Here is a 22,953-nt window from a genome sequence, read left to right on the forward strand (position 1 = left end):
GGCCTCCTGTTCTGGGATGCCACGTGCAGCTGTCATCTTGCTGCTGTATGAAACCAATGGCTTCAGCTTCTAGGTAAGTTTCTCCATCGACAGTTTTTGTTTTTTTTTTTTTTTTTCCTCACTATTTTGTTTGGGTGTTTTGACAGGCAGCTTGGATAGCTGATGGCCATCGCTGAAATCTCTTCCTCCCTTTCCATTTTATCTAGTTAAATGCCCTCCCTTCCCACAGATCTTTCTGCTGGTGGGAGTGACAGGTAGGTGGCTGGAAGAGGAGAGAGATGGAGAGACACCATGGAGATACTGGGTTCCTGGTGTGAAGAGAAGCTGAGGGCCTGTGTGGGAATGAGGGATGGTAATGGGTGAGTAGGAGGAAGCCAAACAGGCTGGAAAGTGGGACAGAAGAGACTGCAGGATGGGGATGGGGGAGGAAGATTACCTGACTGCAGGGTAATTTGTGTAGTGGGATGCTGCTTTGCTTCAGTTACACAAATTACATGTACCCACTGTGCAAAATTTTCTTGGTTTTGCTGAGCTGGTAGGGGGGTTGGCTGCTCCCCATGCAGCTGCTACTGCCACTGTTGAAGGAAATAATGTCTTTCCCAGAGTTGTACTGACAGTATTGGCTGTCAGCACCAAAATTCAGATGCAAATGAATTGAGCCGTCTTGATGTCTGTGAAGTTAAAAACAAAATTAAGGGGAAGGGGAAGGTATGCTTTGTCTGGTGAGCTGTAGTTCAAAATCTTTCCCGAACTATCCAGAGACTCACTCTGTAACACATCATCTTCAGGTTGTGGTAGCAGGGCAGAGTAAAATGGAATATCCCTATCTCTCTGGGAGCAAATGTGGGGAGAGTCTATATTACCAGTGTTATTAAATAACTTCTATTGCATTTCTTATCTGTTTTTAGCCATTATTTAGGAAAGAAGACCAATTGCAGTTATGAAATCAATGACTTGCAGTGAATACTTTCTAAACTCCTTGGTCATTTTGGGCTAAGTATGATAAAACTGTATGGTTCTTAGGCTCTTATAATTTTTATGAAAACACGTAGATGAGCAGAGGAGGGAGAGAGAGTGAGAAACTTCTCGTTAGTCTCTTCTGAAATGAAAGGACACAGCATGACATTACACCATATTAAACACTAGGGAATGAGGGAGAAAGATTATGATTGCCCCAGCTGAATGGAAATTTGCAATCAGAGCCTGCATCTTAAAGGCATTGGAGAATCCCAATAAGCAATGCAAAGCCATACAAAAAAATGCTTCATTTCATCTGCTGCTCATGGAGCATCATCTCTTACAGTTGAAACATAAAAATGTCTTTAGGAAATTTCACAGAGGACAACATGAGGCCAAGAACACAGGAGAGTAAATGTAATTGCCTTGGTCAGCTCCTCTGGTAAGTGCTCAGCTGGTCCATATTGGATTATCTCCATTAAATCTGCTGTTTTACACCTGCCAAAAATCTGACCCATCAGGTTTTGTGCTGGGATAAATGTTTAGTTCTTCTTTCACTCTTCCAGTCCCCAAGGAGAACAGGAGGCTGACCAGAGAACTGTTTCCCTACTGAAGTGTTGCTATTGGAAGTGTAATGCATTGCAGTTACTCCAGGCCTACCTGTGCTTTTGGGAACATTTAACCAGAGTTAAAAACAGTGAACATCTCTGTTGTCCTGGACCTTCCCAGAGCTGGGAGGAGTCTGGGGCAGAGGAAAGACAGTGTAAAGCTCAGGTGGATCCACTTTTCTCTTGAGCCTGTCCAAATATCCATAATTCATCCATGCTCAAGCCTTTGGTGTTTCTAGAGGTGGCTTGTGCCACACAAAGACATCCATATACCTGCAGCAGAAACCAAGGAGGGAAGTAAGAATGGTAATCACATAAGGAAAAATATTTTGTTTCAGGAGAAATCAGAGCAGGGTTTTATATGATGGTGGAGGCTGCAACAGTGCGATACTGACAACTAACATCTTTACTAATAACACTAACTTTGGAGAGTTGCTGGGCACAGGGATTTTATCCAATTTAAATGTAGCTCTCCTGCGTTTCCTTTGCTGTGAACTCGTGCAGATGAAAGGCAGAATAATAACTCCCTCACAGAGAAGCATTTCCACGTACCAGAGATTAGCGGTGGCACCGGCGAGGCGCGCAGCTCCTGCCGGGTGCCGACGTTCCCGCAGCGCCGAGCAGGGCCTGCATCCCAATTATCCTGGGGAGAAGCGGCTCTTCTGCAGGGCAGTGCCACGGACACACGTGGCAGGGACCCAGCAGAGAGGTGCCTGATGCTCACTGAGTGCAGCGGTGCCCTCCCGTTATCTGCTCGACGGACTTGCATGCGCCTCCTTCCCCGGAGCCGATGTGCACGTGTGAGTTTGTGTGTGCATCTGTGTATCTGTTTCAGGGCTGGCATGTCCGCCTGATGATACATATTTAAACACTGTAAATAATTGACATGCAATGAGGAAATGCGCTTTATCAAATGAAGCGAGACCACGCAAGGCCCAGCACCAATTCATATTCATATGCTGTGCATTTCCTCCCTGTTTAATCTGTGTTTTAAAGGAACCTGTCCCTACTGGGAATTCCACTGCCAGCCTTCACCGGCCTCATTTTGTGCATAGCATGCCTTCAAAACTAATCCATCCTCAAAGCCAGAGGCTCATGTCAGCTTCATTTTGAGAGTGAGCATTTAATTTCTGCTTGCTCCTGTCCTTTAAAAAAGCCAACATTTAAGCTAATAACAGCGAAAGATCAGGGAGGGAGTAGAGGAATAGCAACCTGACTCTCCATCCATTCATCACAGCTAAATCCAGCATTTTATTATGAGGATGGATTTCTCCTTGCCCTCTCTCTACCTCGTACTGACATTAGGACTTGGTGTAAGGCCTGTTTCTCCTAGGTTTAAACTCAAGGCCCCTGTACTTTCTCCTGCCTTCTAAAGTTTAGTCTCCCCTCTGCTTGCTTGGTACCAGCAATGTAAAGTTTGGGATGGCAGCAGAGTGTCCTGCACTTGTGGTGCCTGGTGAGCCTGGCTGCCAGGGCTGGCTGAGCAGTGCAGAGCTCCCCAAAACACAGCTTGCATTTGATCCAGCCGTGTGCGTTCTCCTTTGGGGTTTTGTGCCTCTGGATGCTTGTGGCATTAGCTCTTTGTTTTCAGGAATGTGTGGAGCGGCGCTTTTATTAATTGTGCGCTGCAGCCCGCGAGCAAATTAGCATGTGTGCACAAAGGTGCCTTCCTGGCCACCCTATCAGTGTAGCTACAGCTAATTGGTGTGAACACGGCCAGGGAGAAGCCATCAGGCAGGCAGTGCATTTAGCTCTGCTCTTTCTTCCCCCCTTCACTCATGAATTCATCTACACTATTTCTGAACTGGAGTCTCCAGGCGCCTTGTTTAATTTATGCTGCAACTTTCTTATCGTCCCCGGAAATGCGATAGGAAAGGAAAAATCCATGCAGAGGATCTTGGCAAGGGTGAGGTGACGGTGATTATGTAGCGAGATGATCAGAATGAAGAGCAGCGAGTGCCCCTGAACAAACAAGTTATTGGTAAAAAATGGCAGCTTTGATCAATTTGTGTGTTCATTTGCCTGCATGTGAAGCTGTAACCCTTTAACTTCAAGTCCAGCTGTTGAACTGAAGCCACTGTTTCTTAAAAAAGAGCTGCGCAGAGAAACCTCTCCTCCCCTCCACCTCCCTGTTTTAGGCATTTAGGATTAGCACAGCATCTCCGAGCTTATGGCTGGTGATCTCACTGTTTCTTCACCTCCTTCCGAGCTCAGGCTTTTGTCTTTGGCCTGTGTTGCTTTCCTGTGCTTTGTCCTGTTTTCACTCATACGCAGAGCATGAAGAGCCCGCACGTCTGCCGTGCCTTGGGGGCTGGCGAGCACACAACCGGCAGGGAATACACCCCGGGGAAAGCGGCTGGAGCAAGACCTTTGAGATATTGCTGGGGGGTGCTTCTGTGCTTGTTGCCTGGGGTATCTGCAGAGCTGCCATCTGCGGGGGGAGCTTCTGCTGCCTCTTGGGGAGTGTCCCCTGGTGCCTGCCTCCAGGCCTTGTGCCTCCTGCGAGGGCACGGAGGGGGGGAACGTCCCCACATGGCCCTGCTGGAGGTCCCTGGCACCAGAGCCCTGGCAGGGGGGTGTTTGGCATTGACACAGCACCACCTTTCCAAGCAGCACTGCTTTTATAGAGTCATGGTCCCCCGCAGGGCTGCAGGGACAAGGATAAATTAGCATGCATGTCCCCGTGCCTCAGGCCCACAGCATCCAGGTCTCATAACTCTCCCTTTCTCTGTGCTGTCCTGATGCCTCTATTGTTTCTCATCAGCTCTCATTATGTTGATTTAACATCTTCTGCCTTCCTTGGGCAGAAATAGCTCTTGTCCTTCCCCTGCATCTTCAAAACAGCACTGCCCAGCTGCAGAGAGTCCTTGAGAGTGCATTAGTGGCAGTTCTGACCCACAGCCATCTCTTACTCATCCCCCCCCAAACAGCAGACAAGACTCCCCAGCCCTGCAGAACATAATGAAAAGATGAAGGGGAGACCAGGGTTGTATTCTCTTGTTTTCTGGGTAAAGCAGAGCTGTCGTGTGCCCTGCAGAGGCACTGATGCAGCTTCCCCTTGCTGCTCCACTCAGTTATGTTGACAACCAGGACAGACTGGTGCTGGTTGCCTGTTTGGGCTGTGTGCAAATGTGAAGGGCCTCCACAGGGCACAAAATCCCTGGAAGTGCAAGAGTTGGCCTCCCATGCCGCCTGCTCTTCTGGTGCTGCTTGTGTGCAAGGCGCTCCATGGAGTGAGGAGGTGCCCAGGCACTCTGTGGAGAGAGAAACTGAGGCACGCGATGGCTACAAGGCAAGGCACGAGAACAGCAGGTTTAGCTTGTGCTGAAATGACGTACACATGTGACTGTCCTAAGGCCATATACTGTCATAAAGGATTCCATCTACACAAAGCTTTGGCTCCCTTGAAATGAAGGACCTACTTTGCTGGAAAACTGTCCCCAAAAGAGTTGTTGCTGGACTCCATAGCTGAGCACCTCCTGTAGATTTGTTCAAGAGGTAACAAGAAGCTCATCTGAAATGTGGCCTGAGGCTTGCGGGGAAGCTAGCTCCAGGCTGGGAAGCCTGCTTTGCCCAGCAACACCTTGGCCCAGTGCCTTTCGCAACCTGCCTCCGCCTGAGCTGCCTCACTTGTAGGGCAGCCCCAGGCTCCCGACAAGCCCAGCACCTCTGTGAAACATTCATCAGGCCTGGAGAGCCTGCAGCAGAGTTCATCTTTGTTTCTTGCATGAACAGAAAAGCCAAAAGCATTTCCCTCGGTTTCTCTGCAGCTCCTGTTCTTGGTCTGTGCCTCTCATGCACGTCACACCGTGTCGGTACTTGGAAGCTGCTGGGAAACCCAGGGTAAGAGCTGGAAGCTGGGTCTTGTTTCTGGGCTTTCCAGAAATGGGCACCACTGGGAATACCACAAGCACAGAAGGTCAGGCAGCCGCGGACTCTGGCCTCAGACAAGATCCACCTGGTGCCCTGCCAGGAACCCTCATCCCTCCCCTTCGGGCCTCTGCCTGCTCGAGGAGGCAGGTGAGGGGATCCTGGGCACTTGGCACCAGCACAGAGCCAGGGGGCACCAAGGGCAAGCAGCTGATGATGGGAAGCTTTACAGGAGTATGCCAAAGACAGGAGGAGAAACAAAACGAGGGGGGAAATTTCGTATTTAAGCCTCTGCTGCAGTTTCCAGGAAAAACAACCTTATTCTCAGCAGTGAAAGGGTTAATTCCCTTGACAACCTCTCCCCCTCCTTCCCAAAGTATGTTTCAAAAATAATCAAAGTATTTAATTAATATTGCAGTAGTCCAAATAAGTACAATCATCTTCCAGGAGTATTTACATGTCGGGCTATAATTAGAAGCCCCCTTGGCACCAGCCCACATGAGCTGACAGGTCACGGTTTCCATTACATACAACATTTTTCCATATCATTGCTCAGTCATGAGTGACTGTGAAGTGAGTTAGCCGGGCTCAGCAGAGAGGAGGGATTGAGTGAGCCGTGGTGGAAGAGGAACAAGTGATTTTTCTTGTCAGGAACTTGCTGAGACTCACCAACACCTCAGTTAAATGAATGCTTCCTAACCTGACGATGAGCCATTTCTTCCCTGGCTGAGCTGCGGTGGAGGGTAGGGCTTTGTCCAGCCTAGTGGGAGATCTCTCCTGATCCAACAGAGATGGGTGGGTGAAGGAAGAATGGCACTTAAAAAAAAAACAAAACAAATGTTCTTGAATGCCTTTAAAAAAGCCCAAATGTTCCCAAATGCCTTTTCCTCCTAGACCCTGAGTTAACTGCTCAGACACGATGGACCATGGAAGGAAGCACAAGAAGTGTGCCTCAGACCAGAAATGACCTTCTGCCCATAGAGGAAAGTTATTTGGTAGTGATCAGAGCTGTTGGGAGGCTGAGTCCCTGAGCATCGGTGTCCCAGCACTGCACTCGCTGTGGTTTTCCAGCTTGCAGTGTCCCGTACATGGCAGTCGGCTGGGCTATGCTAGGGATGCAGCTGAGAAGCAAAGGTCAAAAAGAACTTTTACATATCTTACTTACCAACACTCCCCTTTGCCTAACCACATAAAATGGGGCTTAATTAATAATACATTCTGGAACTGTAGTCAACACCAGCTTCACAACATCATTATTATTATTTTTTTCTCTCAGGAAGGACAGCACCAATATTATAGTGAAACTAACCGATGTTTTTATTTAGTTTATCAATAACCTATTGCATTTTGGGGGGTAATATTTCTGCTTTTTCCCCTCATTCCAAGAAACTGTTACTACAGATAATCTATACACATGCAAAGAGGTAACAGCTTTTATAGAAATGCCTGATTGTAAGTTGCAAAGCAGTACAGGTCTTTGCCAATAGAATAAATAAAGATACAATTTTCAGTTAACAAATAAGATAATTGGACATTTTCCTGTGGAAGTGGATTTATTTTTTTCCCATTGGAAGATAATTCAAAAACTGAAATTTTCCACAGAGAAACGGCAATACAATTAATAACAAACTCTTTTAAACCAAATGAAAAACCTGATTTAAAAATATTTCAACTTGAAACGATCACTTTTGATAATCTTAAATGTCATATTTTAAATGGTTTTCTCTTAATTACGATAATTTAATATAAAATTGTATTATATAATAAAAAAAAAAAGTAAAATGAAATAGTTTCTTCTTTGATCCAACCGTTGGATCAAAATGAAAGCCATTTTTTTTACTAACTTAACAGAATTACTAGGCTTTTTTTTTTTTTTTCATTGAATTTTGCAACAAAAGAATATTTGAACCATGAAACTCCTACCCTCAAGTGAAAAATATCATTTGCTATGTAGTTCTTGGGAGCAATGACAGCACCTAAAAGATTCCCAGTGAAAATATGAGGTCTTTGCTGTGTCCCTGGAGTCGTCCCATTGGCATTTGATAGATTTGTGATGCTGCAGTAAAAGGTACAGGGAATCTGCTGAGGACTGCAAGGCTTGGTGCTGGAAAAACATGGAGTGTAGAAAGAGTTCATATTTATTATTTTACACAATAAAAAAGTTACTCAAAATTTTCAAATTAGTAGCAAGCATAAAACTAGAAAAAATAGTGAGCGGATTCTTACCTTTTTTCTTACAAAAACGAAATGACAGCATCTGCATTTTGTCACTCTGATTTACACGTGGTACATTTGCAAGAGTAGATAAGCAGAAACCTGGTGAGGTGGGCACATACACTGAAGACGGTCCTCCAGTTTTCCTGGGTGATTTTGCTGGAAATTTGCCCCAAAATGAAGTACAAAGGTTTCTGCAGAAATGGTGGTTCTTGTTTTGGTACCATACTGACTTCTCATTTAACTGGATTTCTGCTTGGAAGGGGAAGGCTACGAACCACCCTGATGTGATCTCCAAAGATGCCTTCTATGCTTTGCTCCTCACTGGTCCGTTCAGAAGAAGACCCACACCACAGTTTAGGTGAGACACAGCAGCAGTGTGTTTCAAGAGAGAGGAGGGAACAAAAGGATGCAGCATTTGGAATCAAGCTGATGCCCTGTCTGACTCCTGTGAGGAGACAGAAATGTGAATGCTGACCTTCACCTACCAGCTCTCTTGCAGCTGCAGCTGGACAAAGATGCTGGTAAGGAAAATGCCTGCGTAGGAGACAGAAAGCTGGGCAGGCAGTGATGGGGGCAGTGGGCTGCCCTTCATGCCTCGGGGCGCGCTGGACTCCATTACACACTTGCATGTCTCCCTCCAAATTGGCACCATCTGGCCCACCACCTGAATGCTTCTTTTTTTTTTTTTTTTTTCCCTGCACAGCCTCTCACATGGTTTGCCAGCTTGCATTTGTGATTTGGAGGGGGGCTGAAAAGGTGGTGAGATTTGCCACAAATTATTATTATTATTTTTAAATTATTGTTATTACTATTATTATCATCATCATCATCAGTATTATTCATTCATTCATTATTTTTTTTTTCTTGCATAAGCAGTGCCACTGACAGGACTTTTCTTTAGGTTTTGATTGATCTCTGCACCTTTTTGGAAACCTGTGTTGGTTATTGAAAGGAGCTCCCTAAATCAGTGTTCCTCAGGCTCCAGTCAGGAAGATGTAGAGCACTGTGGTCCTGCTACGTGAACAAACACATTGCCTAGCCTAAGGAGACAACCTTAAAAATATTAAGCAGCATTTTGTTTGTAGTGCTTCTGCTGGGGAGAGAGTGTGGCAGGGGCAGTCTGTGCCGGGTGACTGGTAGTTCAGGCGGTGTGGGACCCAGACAGCATCCTTGGGATCAGCTCTCGCTAACCATGAGACTCTGCCCAGGTGAAAACAGGCTGCAGGGAGTGAAATTCTTTGCATACACTGGTAAAACACAGACAGGGAAGACCGTACTAGGTTTAACAATGAAATTCTTGAAATATAGAAGTTTAATAATAAATGTTAAATAATATTAAATATACAACTTCTAAGAGGGATGCTCAAAAAGAAAGATTTTTCCCATACTTCTATGTGCTTGTGAGCAGTGAACCCAAGGACAAGGATGCCTGGCTACTGCCTCTCTAATGAAGCTGACAGAGAGCCAGGAGCCCTGGGGAGCAGCAGCATCTCCAGGAAGGGGCTAGTCACGTGGAGTTTGGGTGATGCCTTTCTAGCATTAAGAGGAGAATTAGCCATTTTGGTTCTACCTAATTACAAACACACTAAAAAGCAGGAGTGGCACAGCTAAGTGGAGTGGGACTGTGGGTCTGTATTGGTTTTGCCATGTCCTTCTGCAGCCAGGCAGGTCTAGGTCAGCCTGCAGATGTGGCACGGAAGGGCCCTGAGTCTCAGCCTCGTACTTGAAGCTTAACTTCATTGCAACATCAAGACCTCGAGTGCTGCTTCAGCACAACCTTAATTAAAACTGTATCTTACAGCCCTTTAATGAATGGTGTAACAAATGGGAGTAGACATTTACTGCACACCAAAAGTCGTTTTGTTCTGTCTGCTCTGGTAAAACATGAACGGTGCTTGCACATAGCTTCAGACTGACTCTGAGCCTGACACACACATGGTTTAAGACATAAACACAGAGGTAATAACTCCAAAGAAACTTAAGGAAAAAGGCTTTTGATCAAGATATTTGAGAATAGATTCTTTTTCTCCCAGAGTGCTTGTCCTGAATTGAGAAGTAGAGAAGGGATGGATGGATGGAAGAAGTAAGACAAAAGAAATGACTGAAGTCACTGGAAGGTTACCTTTTTTTTTTTTCTTCTTCTTCTTTTTTTCTTTTTTTTTTTAAACCAAAGGAGCTGTCTTTTTTCAAAAATAATCAATGACATTTCCCATGAAGTTCAGGGACCACAGCTCTTTGCCTCCTAAGAACTGAAGAAATAAAATACTAGCCAGTGGCAAGAAAATGCAGTTAATTTATTGTACACCTTTAAAGTGAGTAGTATTTTTTTTTTCTATGTACATTAAAAACAACAGCTTTTTAATTACAGATTGCTTACTTCTAGTAGCCTTAAGATACAATTATTATCTGTCTGAATGAAAAACCAGCTGGGTGGCAAAGCTAGAATACAGGCCTGCTGGTTTTGCCCAAACAAGGAAACTCCAGCAACTGCCATGGAAGTTTTAGCTCCATAAATACTGCAAGCACCTACCCTGTGTCTAAGGCATGGCGAATGACACCACAGGTTTTTTCAGCAAACAAAAACCCAATGATTTAGTTTTGGCTGTGTTCACACCTCTTTTCTTTCCAGGAATATTCTGAGTTAGTTAGAATTTGACTTAGAGAAATGTTTATAGAAACAGTCAAATTAAAACAAATCATAGGGAAAGTCTGAACATACCCCACTGTAACACTTGTATCCATGTTTTTGGGTGGCAGACACCATACCAGGTGACCTGCATGTCCAAGCAAAGCTAAACAAAGCTCCTTGAGTTTCAACTATCCAATGCCAGTAGTAACTGCTTCGCAAATGAGCTGCAGATCAAGAATTCCTCCAGGAATAAACTCTCTGGCAAGTAAATATTTGGCAAGTATCCTCAAATAGCGAATAAATCTTGGAGATACTGCAATCTACTTGCAGGCAACTTGTTAACACAAGAAGAGATGGAATTTGTCAAAGACATCTTTGCCCAGGAGCAACAGACTTATGGGCTAATAGAAATTAATTTTCCATCTCTAACACTGGGCACTATTTCTGCCTGGTATCACAGGCCTTGACACTTTTTTGGCATGTGATGTTGAAAATGGCCAGTCACAGTTAATTCACTTCTACATTCACAGGTTAGCCAAGGCGGGGGCTAGAAACGCTTCCTGTTGGAGTGACTTTGCCCCTCTGCCAGCACAAGGCTTTGAAGCCTCCTGTAAAACCTCGCAGCAGCCCAGGTGTGAGGTGAGACACCCCATGCATGACCTCCAGACATGGCTGGGGCAGGGGAAGTTGCCTTCAGTGGTGGTAACCTCACCACTGCATGCTCTGCCTGCATTGCCAAGCCTCGGAGTTTTGTGGTGGTAAAAAGCCTGGTATGGATGATGGTACTGTAAGGGTGTGATGCTGTTCTGCTCCCTCTGCAGTACACCTTGTCAGTGGAGACCCTGCTGCCCAGGTGCTCCTGGGGTTTTCAACGGGACCAGGTGGATCATTTCCAGTGCCTTCCCACCCAAATGCTCAGCTGGGGTGGGTCATCAGGAGCAGGTGACAGCAATGTCTCATGCCTGGCAGTTGTGCTAGCACAGCACTGAGTGGAGCACCTGGGTAAAAGCACCTGCAGGGGGTACTACAGGAAAAAATGCCTGACATATTTGCCTTATTTTACAAGAAACTTGCCCATAGAAGTGACTTTGGAAATATCTGCATGTGCATATGCATGTGTTGACCAAGCATGGCAATACGGCGTTGTATAAAGCTTTCTCTGACATGACTGCAGGATGGCTGTATCACATGCAAACAAAGAAGCCCTGAGTACATTATGCAAGCCAGTCCTGTGGAAAAACAATTCCAGGAGTAATTTACGTAGCTTTAGCACATTTGTTTGGGACTATTTCAAAAAGACCTTCACTCAGTGCAGCCAGGTACATTAGTTTCCATGAGGACAAGTGTACAGTGTATTGAAGGTGTCATGCATGTCACACAGAATTATTTTTCTGAGCCTACAGATATTACAGCTTGGAGGCCTTTGAAAATCTGCTCTTCCTGGTCTGGGCACAACTGCTGATTCCTCTCGTGGTGCTGGACATGGCCCCTTTCAGACAGGACTCTGCTCCCCTTTTCATCTCCTGCGACAGCATTGAAAACGTGCCCAACAGGAAAGCTGGAATGGGTTTGGCATTGACTCTGCCTTCCCTTGGCACTCTTGCTAGGGTAAATTTGCAACTGAAATTCCAAATTTGGCAAGAAAAGGAGGAACCATTTTCCTGGCAGCCCTCCATAGGTACTGAGGAGTGTGGACTGGGGGAGGTAAGCCACAGAACAGATGGCAGTGTAGGATGGAGGTAGGCAAGGTGGTCAAAGATGGCAATCCATAGATGTAGCAAAATGTGTTACACCACAACATGTGTGACACATGGATGCACAATGCTAGGGTGCTACCTCGCTTGCAGAAATGATGGGGTAATTGTGCCGTATGGACTAGCACAGCCCTTCTGTCCCACTTTGTTATGTTTTTCTTGACTGATCTTTTCAACAAAGAGAAGGGCAGCAAAGTTGATAGCAATCTTTGAGAAACTGGCATATGAAAACAGCTTTACTCAGATTTATAGTCTGAGGTGGGGAAAAGACAATAGCCCACAAGTACCTACACTGACAGTGCACAAACATCTGCTCTGTGTCATGATGCAGGGTGGGAGTGGATGGTGGTGCAAGGAACAATAGGCTCAAGACAGTGCAAAAAAATACATTACGGGAACTACTCAGGGAAAAAATCCACAGTGCTGAACACCTTTGCTATTTGTGGCCTACAGATGGCTCTCACTGTTTTTAAACTCACTCAGAGATGGCTTTTTATGTTTTAGATCAGAGGTTTGGGTTTTATCCTTGCAGTAAGAATGTTTCAAGTATGGAAAAATGTGTTCTTGAGGGCATCTTTTGAGGTCCCATCCCTGGAGATTTCAGAGGCATGGTACATAAAGCAACCTCGGTGAATATTCAGTAGAGAAAATCCTGCTGATTACACAGAGCAATGCAAGATTAGCTGCCAGGTCTTTTATTATCTATGACTCCATGACTATTGGTAGTGAAGGGAGTTCTTACACAAAAGCCTTTACTGGTTTTATTTATGCCAAGGCTTCTTCCAGGAAGGGGAAATCCATCATGTCAGAGATGAATGCAAACACAGAGCTTTCTCTCTTGCCCTCTCTTCCCTTTTGGACTGTCCTGTCATCTGACACGGAGCCTGTGGTGCTCTGCATATGCTCTGCCACTTGATTTGCTTAAGACTCCCCAGAAACAAAGAAACAGCAAGGGCAGGATCAACTTAATATAGTAACACGGCTGTTTTCTGGGAACCGATGGCTTGGTCAGAAGAGAAAGTCGGGGAGGGAAGGGTAAGCTGGGCAGCAGGGAGCCAGCAGGAGGATGCTGGTCCGGCTCCCTTAACCTGCAGCCAGGGCACATCATTTCTGTGACCCAAGGAGACCTCAAATTGCTGGCAGATGAATCAAAAGGTCACTCCCACATCACTGCTACAGCAATGCAAAATTACTGCTGTGTTCATAACACCGAGGGTAAGAGAGAAAGCCCATGTAACCAACGTCATGTTCAATTTGGTGCAGGTAGCTCTGGTGCTACTTGTCCGGTCACGTCCATGGTCAGAAGCCTGTGGTTTGCTGGGCTGCTCCCCAGGAAGCTCCCCGTGGGCTGCTCTCTCAAGTAAAGGACTGCAGAGAGCTGCTAAGCCCTGCGTGGTGTTGGCCGTGAGCACTGTGTTGCAGGGTGAGAGGCAAGGCGCAGTGGGGAACTTCAGCATCACAGCAGAATGGCTTGGTGTGCAGTGGTGGGTCGACATGGGAGGACAGATAATTTGGGGCCGGGTAACTCAGGGAAGAGCCCTGCAGAAGCTCAGGAGTTTGGCACCAGGAAAGGACCTGCAATTTGCAGGTGGCCCACAGCAGATGATCTGTCATGCTGAACAAAGAGGGTTTTTTGTTTGTTTGTTTTGTTTTGTTTTTCCTCCCTGTGTTATCTGTGCCTGTGTACGTATGTATGAGCAGGGCTGGCTGAGGGGCCTTTTTGGCATGGGCAAAGCAAGCTTTCTCTAGGCTGCAGAAAGCTCTAGTTAGCTTGAATTCGCCAGCACATGCCCAAAATATGTCTGTGCCCCAGCATGGAGGATCTAACATCTGGTATCAGCCATCGACTGCTGCTGGCTGCACAGACAAATGTGCAGCTGCAGAAATGTCCCGGAGGTGGCAGAAGGGCAGTCCTGGACACAGCCAGCAGCCTTTCCCGAGGTGTTCCCACTGCCCTTGCTCAGGACAAGCCCGTCCTGCTGACAGGCCAGGCTGCCCTGTGGCTCTGAAACTGGGACAAAGAAGGGGTGAGTCCAAGCCCACGTATGCATCACCCTCTGTCTGTTTCTTTAATTGCAGAGCAGGTACAGAGCTCAGCCGGCTCCAGCGGGGAAAGCTCAATCTGGCAGCCCCTTTAGGAGCCGCACAGATGAGCCTAAGAGAGGGCCAGAGAAAACAGGAGTGACGAGGCAAAAAGGCAGCTGGGAGCCACAGGAGCTGAAGCAATCACCACAGGTGCTGGGGGGTGCCTGAGGAAGGGTTAAACAGCCTGACGGTGCCCTGAGCAGCCCGGCGGCAGCACCGCAGGCTCCTGCTCGCTCCCCGCCGCGGGCGCAGCTGCGGCCCAGCACCGGCCAGCTGGCTGCCCGCCCTGCCCAGAAGTGTCCAAAGTCTAAATCCTGAGCGGCTGCCATGCCTGCGCAAGGCCAAAAATACTCAGTGGCAGTGACACGTCCCCACTGTGCTGGGAGGTCATGCAAGGGGATGCGTTTTCCCACCTCCCCAGCCTGGGCTATTTTGCCCATAGCAGGGACCCACAGAACCTGTCTGCCCCCTGGGAGCGCCCCTTCCAGCACCCTCGTGCTCCTCCTGCAGCAGGCCCCGTCCCCACCACCCCATGGGACACCCCCCGGGTCCTGACACCAGCGAGCCTGCTGTGCTGGGCAAGTCCCCGTGGCCTGAACCCAGTGTCCAGGCCCTCAGTCGCACACAGCACGTGGGTCAGGAGCCCTTCAGAGTGCTTTCCTTGTAGAGAAATGTCCCGCAGTGCCTCGTTTCTCTGTGTTTGGCCCCAAATGACCTCACAGTCGGGCATTTCTGAATCCCAAATGCTTTTAGGGGAAGTGCTGTGCCATGTAAAGCATCATTTGAATGTTTTTATCTGGTGTGCCTTAACCCACGTGGCATCAGGCTGACACTGCGTATGACAAGAATCAGGCCCCAGCAGCACGGGGCTGTGAAGCTATGCGGCACGCAGGAACAACCTGCATGCAGATGGACGTGAGACGTCTTGACAAGGGTCCAAAAGGGACCGATCACTCCTGACGTCCCAGCCCAGCCAAGGATTTCCTAGTGCAGCCGTGGAAGGAGCAGGCCAGGTCTCTGCCTCCCACAGTTCAGGGAAAGGACAGCATGGTTTAAATCCCCAAAGACAAGAGATGGAAGCTCAGTGTCATGTCTCTGATAGGCAGCAATAGTCAGGGGTCAATGCAGTTGCCCATGGGGAGTTGTTTTCTGCCACACAAGGAGTTCCAGGGTACCTTTGTAGGCCTCCAGTCAGGATGCACTGGTAAATCCAATGACATCGCTGTCAGCCTTGTGTGGATGGCTTGGTCACATCCGACCTTCTCCAACAGCATTAGACTCCTTTGCCTGCAACACATTTGAGCCCCGAGCCTGCAAGCTGCTCCCTAAATTCTGCCCACCAGCTTCCTCCCTCCGTGCAGGGTGAATCCACAGCTTCCTACTGCAAATGCGAGAGGGCAGCCACACTGACACTTGTGGCAATAGCCATAAATTCACGTTAAAAGGCTGTGAGTAATAGCATTGCTGTCTAAGGCAGCCTTTTCAAAAGCTTGTTTTCAAATGCTCAGCAGCAGGATTAGAAGGTTGCTGGCTCTTAGTGGTGAGCTTTGCAGATGTTAGGGGCTGGCAAAGCAAAATCTGTATCACATGAAAAAGTTGATCAGGTCTGACTCTCTCCTGCCGTGAGATTACTTTTCTCACTACAAAGCATTTCTCCTCACCAGTAAGTTCAAAGTACATATGGGCATGAAGATAGTGTATTGTTCGACAGCTCGCTGTTCTGCTGTGCAGCTGCCTCACTTGTTCTCCATCTCAGGTTATAAACAGTGCTGAGAAGCTGCAAAATTGCTCACAGCTTAAGCTATGAAATCATGATAACCCAGCCTATCTTACCCCACTGTGAGCTCTACTTTAATAATCCTACTTAATCATTAAACCACAATAAGAGCAAGCCAAGGAGTTGGAGGAAAAAGCCAAGCCAAGGCGTATCAGAGCACTGCTCAAAATCTGAACTGAGCTCCGTCAGCTCTAGACAGAGGAAGCCATATCAAGGGACAGCAAAGCTGTTGTGTGAGGGGTTGGAAAGACGTGCCACAAAACCCATATCTGTTGGGACCGGCTGAAGGAGCCAGAGCCAGCTGTGAGCTGCTCCCACTATTCATAATTTGCAGTGGTGCCCTATTTACATCCCCTCCCCAGGAGACCAGCTTGTTATCTAGCACACACACTCCAGTCAGGCTTCACAGTTTGACATAGATGCTTTGGCTCAAACCTTATGCCTGATTATTATTGAGCATAGCAGTGGCTTCTGCTTTTTTTTTTTTTTTTTCTTTCCAGCACGCTTTACCCTTTTCTGAAGGGTACAAAGACAGCACATGGACACACCTGCTCTTTGCCCACTGTGCTACATGTTGTCTTATGGCAGACTGATTAGACTGATTTTTTCTAATGACATTTCACATAGAGATGATGCTTTTTTTTTTTTTAAAAAAAAAAAAAAAAAAAAAAAAAAAAAGCAGGAAAGGCAATAAGAAATAAAACCTGCCTCAGTCACCCAGCTGGAGACACACTGAGAACAGGTCCCACGGGTGCATACGGGACTCACACTGATCCCAGCAGGATTATTCATGTACGTGTGTGTGCATGACAGACAGAACAGATTTGGGCCTCATTGCTTTGACTTTTCCAGGATGCTCAATTTATTTGTGCATTTCAGGAAACAGGCCAGTACAGTTGGATGTCCTGTACCTGGGTTCTCCTTCCCCCGCCCCAAAACAGAAAGAGTTGTAGGCTGAAAGCACCACCCATGCCAGAAGATGACAGAGCCAAATCCTTCCCAAGGCAAAGGACCACTGAAATCGCTGGGGTGTCACCTGAGTAAGGACCAACCAAAGAACTTTGCCACTGCCTGTGACAATTTGGCCAAAGAGACAACGAGTTGATTTTGTATTTTCAGACCAAAATAATAGACTGGATGGGGGAACTTTCTTGCCTCAGCTTCCTTGAAAGCAGGGACTGATAGGATCAGTATTGCCAAGATTGTTCCAGGATTTTGGTTACTCTGCAGAAAACAGACCCATTATTTGTGGTCCAAAATGGGGCACATTTTGCCTTCATTGTCTTTCTACCATGTCTTGTAGGATTTGACTGCAGCATGGAAGCATCCTGATAGAGCTGTACAGTGCATCATGTTGCTGTTACTGTAGTAACTTATTACTAGAAGACCTCGTGTTATCTTTATTGCTGCAGTACCTGGTACAGATGTACCACAGTTTGTCCACACACGCTGATACTACAGCCTTATTCCCCAAACTAATTTACTGCAGCGCCCTGTTGTCTTATTGCTGCATTATCAAAATGCTACTTCACTGCAGTGGCCTGTGTTACCTTATTGCTACATTTATCCTGGTATTATGTCAGCTTACTGTGACTTTTTATGGCTGCCCTGCTACCATTTTATTACAGTACTCTATGGGATCCTAGCACTGAGTTATACTGAGAGTATATTAATCCATTTGCCTTAGCCTGGCGCTGCACTGACTTGTCGAACCTTCCTCGTGCTCGTCCCGGTGCTGATCCACCACAGTAGCTATGAATGCTTTGGATACTCCATTATCCAAATAGCAGTGTACAGCCATATTTCACAGCCATAGCCCTGCAAGCATGGGACGCCTGGTGGCTAGCTTTCACAGCGTGAAGATTGTAAAAGCTTTCCAGTTCTGCCTTTCCTTGAAACAATGCCATTTAGAACACAAATAGAGGTGGAAAGCTGATTTCCTAACTCATCTTCTGGGTGATGAGGTAGTTGGAAGACATGGGATGCTTATAAAGCAGCAGGTTACTGCTTGCAGCACTCAGCGGGGTACTAGTGAGTGTGCAAGAAAAGCATCACTTGCAATAAGCAATGTCATTAAAGAGCAATAATTCAAGGATGCAGTTCATGTGGAAGTCATTATATGTTAGTATCGTCATGTGTGAAGTAAAAGACAGGTGAAGAGCAGTTCATATGTGCTCCCAGGAGGACGCCTTGTCTACTCTCATGATGTTTGTTTTAGAGAAATTTGGTCAGGAAACAAGGAGGGGAGCTTTCCTGTCTCCAGAGCATATTGAGCTCTGTCCGCTCAGCTCGCCATTGCGGAGCAGATTAGCTTGCACGAGTGTGCATTTAGATGGCAAGCTGTTCAGCAGCCAGGCCCCCTGATGTACGCCCATATGCATGCTCTCTGTGTCCTAGAAGCTCCCTCCATGCTCTCAACTGTTCAAACACAGCCTGTTCCCTGCGGGCAAAACACTGCGGCAGCTGACACGACTGTCCTGCAGAAGGAGAGAGGGGAGAGGAGCCGGGTACTTTGCTTACAGGGCAGCGGCACGTCTCTGGGTCAAAGCCTGGTGCTGCTGCTCTCTGCATGGGCTGGACCCTGCTCTCATCCATCCCACTGCCATATGCAGCTTGCACAGCACAATGGGGCTGGCAGCCCTCAGCCCTGCCTGTGTGCAGGTGACCCTTTGTTCCCCAGCACTGCTCCTCGCTATGCACCAGTTTCATGCTTGATGTGTGCATCCTTCTCAGGATTGCTCTGCAAACTGGTTTGGGATTCACAAGACAGACCTCCCGTGAGAGGAACTGGGGGAGTGCCTTGGCCCAGAGTTGCTTGGGGTGTGAGCAGTCGTTGGCCTACAGACCTCCAGCAACGTGTGGCAGCAGTGGGCTTAGCACTGATAGCGCTATGATCAGCGAGCTCTGAGCGGAGCCAGCCTTTGTTCTTCGGGATGACAAAAGGGGGCATGTATGAATGTGCCTGGATGGACAGCTGGGCCTGTTGCACAAAGCCCCGCCATTGCCAGAGGGGAACCTGTGGCTGGGGGGCTGACAGAGAACAAACGGGTCCTGCCAGGACAGCTGGGTGACCATTTGGAGGGGACCAAACATCCCCTTCAGAGGCAGGACACCACCTGAATGTACAGGCACATCCACGATGGTTCTGCAGTCCTGAAGCTCGCTTGTTTGCCAATGAATTAGGCCTGAAGACCTCAGAAAACAGGCTGATTATGGGAATTAGGGGAGTGTAAAGAACAAGTATCATACTCAGTACTCTACTTATAGTCATGCAGGTGTAGAGAGTCCTATGGACCTTAGGTAAAACTGTTAACAGGAGCTGTCTGGGAAAAATAATTGAGGTATCAAAATGAGAAATTTCATGGGTAAAGAGGGAAAGTCCTTTTACTGACAGAAACTATGCTGGCCTGATTTTGTGCATACATAGGCCTTGAATGTTAGGATAATACTTGCCTCAGAAGTGGATATTGTTGGTAGCCAGCTGTCTACTTAGCGAGATAGATAATTTTGCCTTGATAGGAATGCGGACTTGTAGCCATATAGCAATTTCTACCACCTGCACAAAAAGCCAGCTTGGCTTGGCATGAGTGAAGAAGACCAAGTGTCTATTTTCACATACACTTCAGATCTGAACGGCTTGTAAAATATAGGAGGTTTTGTGGCACTAAGTCAACTGAGTCTTGAAAATTTTGTATATAGGCAATATACTGTATATGAATGCAGTCCATTTTCCGTATCTGCAGCTAGTATAACGTGGGTTTTAGCATTAAACAAGTCACTTCAGTTCTGTCCTTATCCTGACCTCCAAAATCCCAGTGTTTTGACACAAGCTATTGGGTCACCTCTTGCAGTTGTATTCATGGGCTCTACCTCAGCTGGGAGCTCATTTCCTCAAGCGGTGAGTGTGCTCTTACAGCGGTGCTCCTCAGCTGGGTCAGATACCTGAGGGTGGCAGCTCGGCCGGGGGTGCTGCTGCTCAGGAGGTGTAGCTGGCACCCAGTGCCTGCCCAGTCTCAAGCTGCTTCTGCCAAGCCCGTCTCCATCAGTTCTCTCCTTGCTGTGGACTGAATTTTGCTCTCCACCACACCTGCCCACAGCAGTTACCTTTCCCTGTATACGCATGAACAGATTTTGGCTCTAATTAGAGCTGGAGTTATCTCTAAGTGGTTCAACTCTATGTACTTGCAGTAAAACTTGAACATCCATCATTGAATAAGTATGCAAAACCTTAAATAAATAGAAAACCAAATACAATATAAAACAACTCACTTTTAAATACCGCATGTGTGTGTTTGTGTGTTTGTGCATAAGTGCATTATACATCTAAAACATGACTCTGAGCATCAGGCAGACTCTGATCACACTTGCACTAAATGTACATGCAGAGCAATCCCGCTGATGTCAGAGGATTTGCACCAAAATCAGAGTCTGACTCCGTAAGGCAGATCCTCAGGTGGTGAAAGCCACTCATGCTCTTCTGCCTACAGCTGAGGATCTGGCCATTGTCTTTGGACATGCTACATGCCATTGGAAGGACAGCAAGTGACGAACTTGAGTAGTGCCTTTCTTTCTTGTTATTTTAGATGAGGAGAGACATAGGAAAGAAAAAACAACGCTAAAGTCAATGAATCTGCAGGAGAAATGCATTTGATACTTTGTGGAAAGGAGAAGGAGCTTCCAGCAGATATTTTACTGGATCCAGATGGCCACAAGAAAGGGAGCAAATGGGATTGCGGTGGCATCTATTACAGCCGTGTCTGTGCCAGGGAGAGAAGAGGTGAAGGAAAAACACCGATCTCTCTCAGCTCTTCTTCCTCCAAGCTGCAGTTGGGTCTGTTTCCTTACATAACAAGACACCGTGCGCTTATCTTGTTGCCTCCTGTGTGCAGCGGCACGTGCTCCCCCAGAAGCAAGAAGGCCCCCAAGTACCCGTGCCGAGCTCAGTGTCCTTGCAAGGCTGTACAGGTAAGAAAGTGCCGATGTAAACGGTGACGAGCAGGCTCTCCCCTGGCGAGTTGCTCTCTGCTTTTCCTTGTGCTCTCCCCCACAGCACCCCGCTCTCCCCGAAACGCTGCGGCTCCAGCGGGACGGCCGTCGACAGCTGTCAGGAGGACTGCATCAGGCCCGTCAGGCGCTTGCTGGTCAGAGACTTTCCCTGCAGGAAGGGACAGACAGACAGTGAGAAGAAGCCTGGAGCGTGAGTGAAGCTGCCGCCACAGGATGGGGCTGTGGGATGGTTGCCAGAGCAAGTGAGGGTGTTTTGGGTACTGCATTTTTGCAGTAGAGCAGGTCTCCTCCATTCACACACAGTAGGAAAGGAGTGCAGGGGACATTGATGGCTCTGCAATGGCAGCTCCAGCAATGTAAAGATGCTCCAGGTACTTCACCAGGTGCTACACAGCTTTCCTCTTGAAAAATGCTGTTTTTCTCAGAAAATAAAAATTCCTGGTTGAAATAGACATCTGGGGAGTACCAGAGAGTCGTGCAATACCTGGGAGATCTTAACCAACCTCCTGCGTGTTACTCTGTGTAGCCAAGATTTCCTTCCAGGGTCTTGCTAATTGCTGTTTGAAAGAAAAGATCCAGGCAACGACAAACATTATGCAGTGAAAATGAGCATGTGCAAAATGTAGGAAAATTGGAAATGTAAAATTTAGCAAGTAATCTGAAATAATCCTTATTTAAGATATTAGCACTCCAAGAAAAAAGGACCCCTCCTGCTCCTGCCCCTTTGATTTCTCATTCAGGGCTGCAGCGGGAGGATGCGGCAGCTCCCTGCAGAAGCCTGAAGTTGCTGCTCAGATGTGTGCCCTTTACCAAGCAATTTGCTTGGCTGCACAAACACTCACAGCCTGATCAGATGGGTTTTTGCTGTGAAAAACATTGCTGTCATACGGCCATCCGCCAAGGACAGGCGTGCCACCGCCACCGCCCTCCTGCCTGCCCAGCACTGCTAGGCCGAGGGCCGGCTCCCTCCGGGCCCAGCTGCCCACACAGCACCGCCGCCATTTAAGGCAGGCCTGCTTTCCTTCACCATAAATCAAATTCCTGGTTATTCTTATTTTTGAACGTGCCCCTGGGAAGCTCGGCCTGGTGCAACCCCAGGAGGTGGCCAAGCCTTCTGTGGGGCTTGGGAGCTGCGGCCAGGGCTGCAGATAATGGCAGGCAGGTTTCTCCTGCTATCTTCCCTGAGGCAGGTGGTGTGGGGACATGCCAGCTCCTGCTCACGGCTTTCTGTGGCAAATATTTCCCTCAGTGGGCTCCAGTGTCAGCCACCCTGTGGATCCAAGGCCCAGCTCTGCAGCACACGTCCTGCTGGAGGGTAGGGGGAGCCCCTCTCAGCGCAGCACCAGCTCCCCAGTAGGGCAGGTGGTGAGAGGATCCAGCATGTGTGGGTTGATGTTGTGAAATTTATGGCTACAAGTGGGAGCCATAAGTATATAAGGGCTAAATATGAGGTTCGGCTTTGGCCACAGAGGCCCCAGCCACAGGCATGTTCATGGGTGGGGTTGTGGGCATCTGCAGGCTGGAGGTTGCTGGGATGCAGGCATTTGGTTTGGGAGTCTCTCCTTGAAGACATCCTCAGTATAAACAAGAAAGAAAGAAACAAAAACATTAAAAAGTACATAAAAAATAAAGAAGAACAGGAAAAAATTGCCCTTCATTAGGAGAACTGGTGTCTGTTTCCTGTTACTAAAACGAACAGCAAGGGAGTAAAACGTGTCTCAGGTGAAGATGCTGATGGGATCCACTTGCTGAGGGCAGTCACTGTAACTTGGTTGTCTTCGGAGAACTGCTGCTGATTTACACCAGCTGAGGGGCTGACCCACGGTATTACTGATGTAAAACAAAACCCCTCTCACGTGATGAGCTTTTGCATATCTGGAAAGAAGGGCACCTGCACCAGTGGTGGTCAGGTGAGAGGCGAGGCTGGTCAGTGTCCCCTCAGACAACAACAGCGAGACGCGCCTGCATTTTGTGGCCGGAGGGTGGACCTGCAGCTTGGCCACCTGTGCTGGTCCTGCCCGAGGCTTGTGCAGCTCTAGCACCTAGGTT

General features: G+C 47.6%; 1 protein-coding gene across 2 annotated transcripts in view; it reads right to left on the minus strand.

Moving 5' to 3' along the window:
• Positions 1–8,494: 8,494 nt before the first annotated feature.
• The window catches only part of RGS6 (regulator of G protein signaling 6), a 280,872-nt gene continuing 266,413 nt past the window's right edge, over positions 8,495–22,953 (minus strand). For both annotated transcript variants that reach the window (XM_068684076.1, XM_068684074.1), the window contains one exon: positions 8,495–21,052. In XM_068684076.1, the coding sequence (XP_068540177.1) occupies positions 21,002–21,052 (51 nt within the window). In that variant the 3' untranslated portion in view covers positions 8,495–21,001. The remainder of the gene's footprint in view (positions 21,053–22,953) is intronic.

This window comes from Anas acuta, chromosome 5 (assembly GCF_963932015.1).
Source record: "Anas acuta chromosome 5, bAnaAcu1.1, whole genome shotgun sequence".
In the NCBI taxonomy this organism is placed as follows: Eukaryota; Metazoa; Chordata; class Aves; order Anseriformes; family Anatidae; genus Anas; species Anas acuta.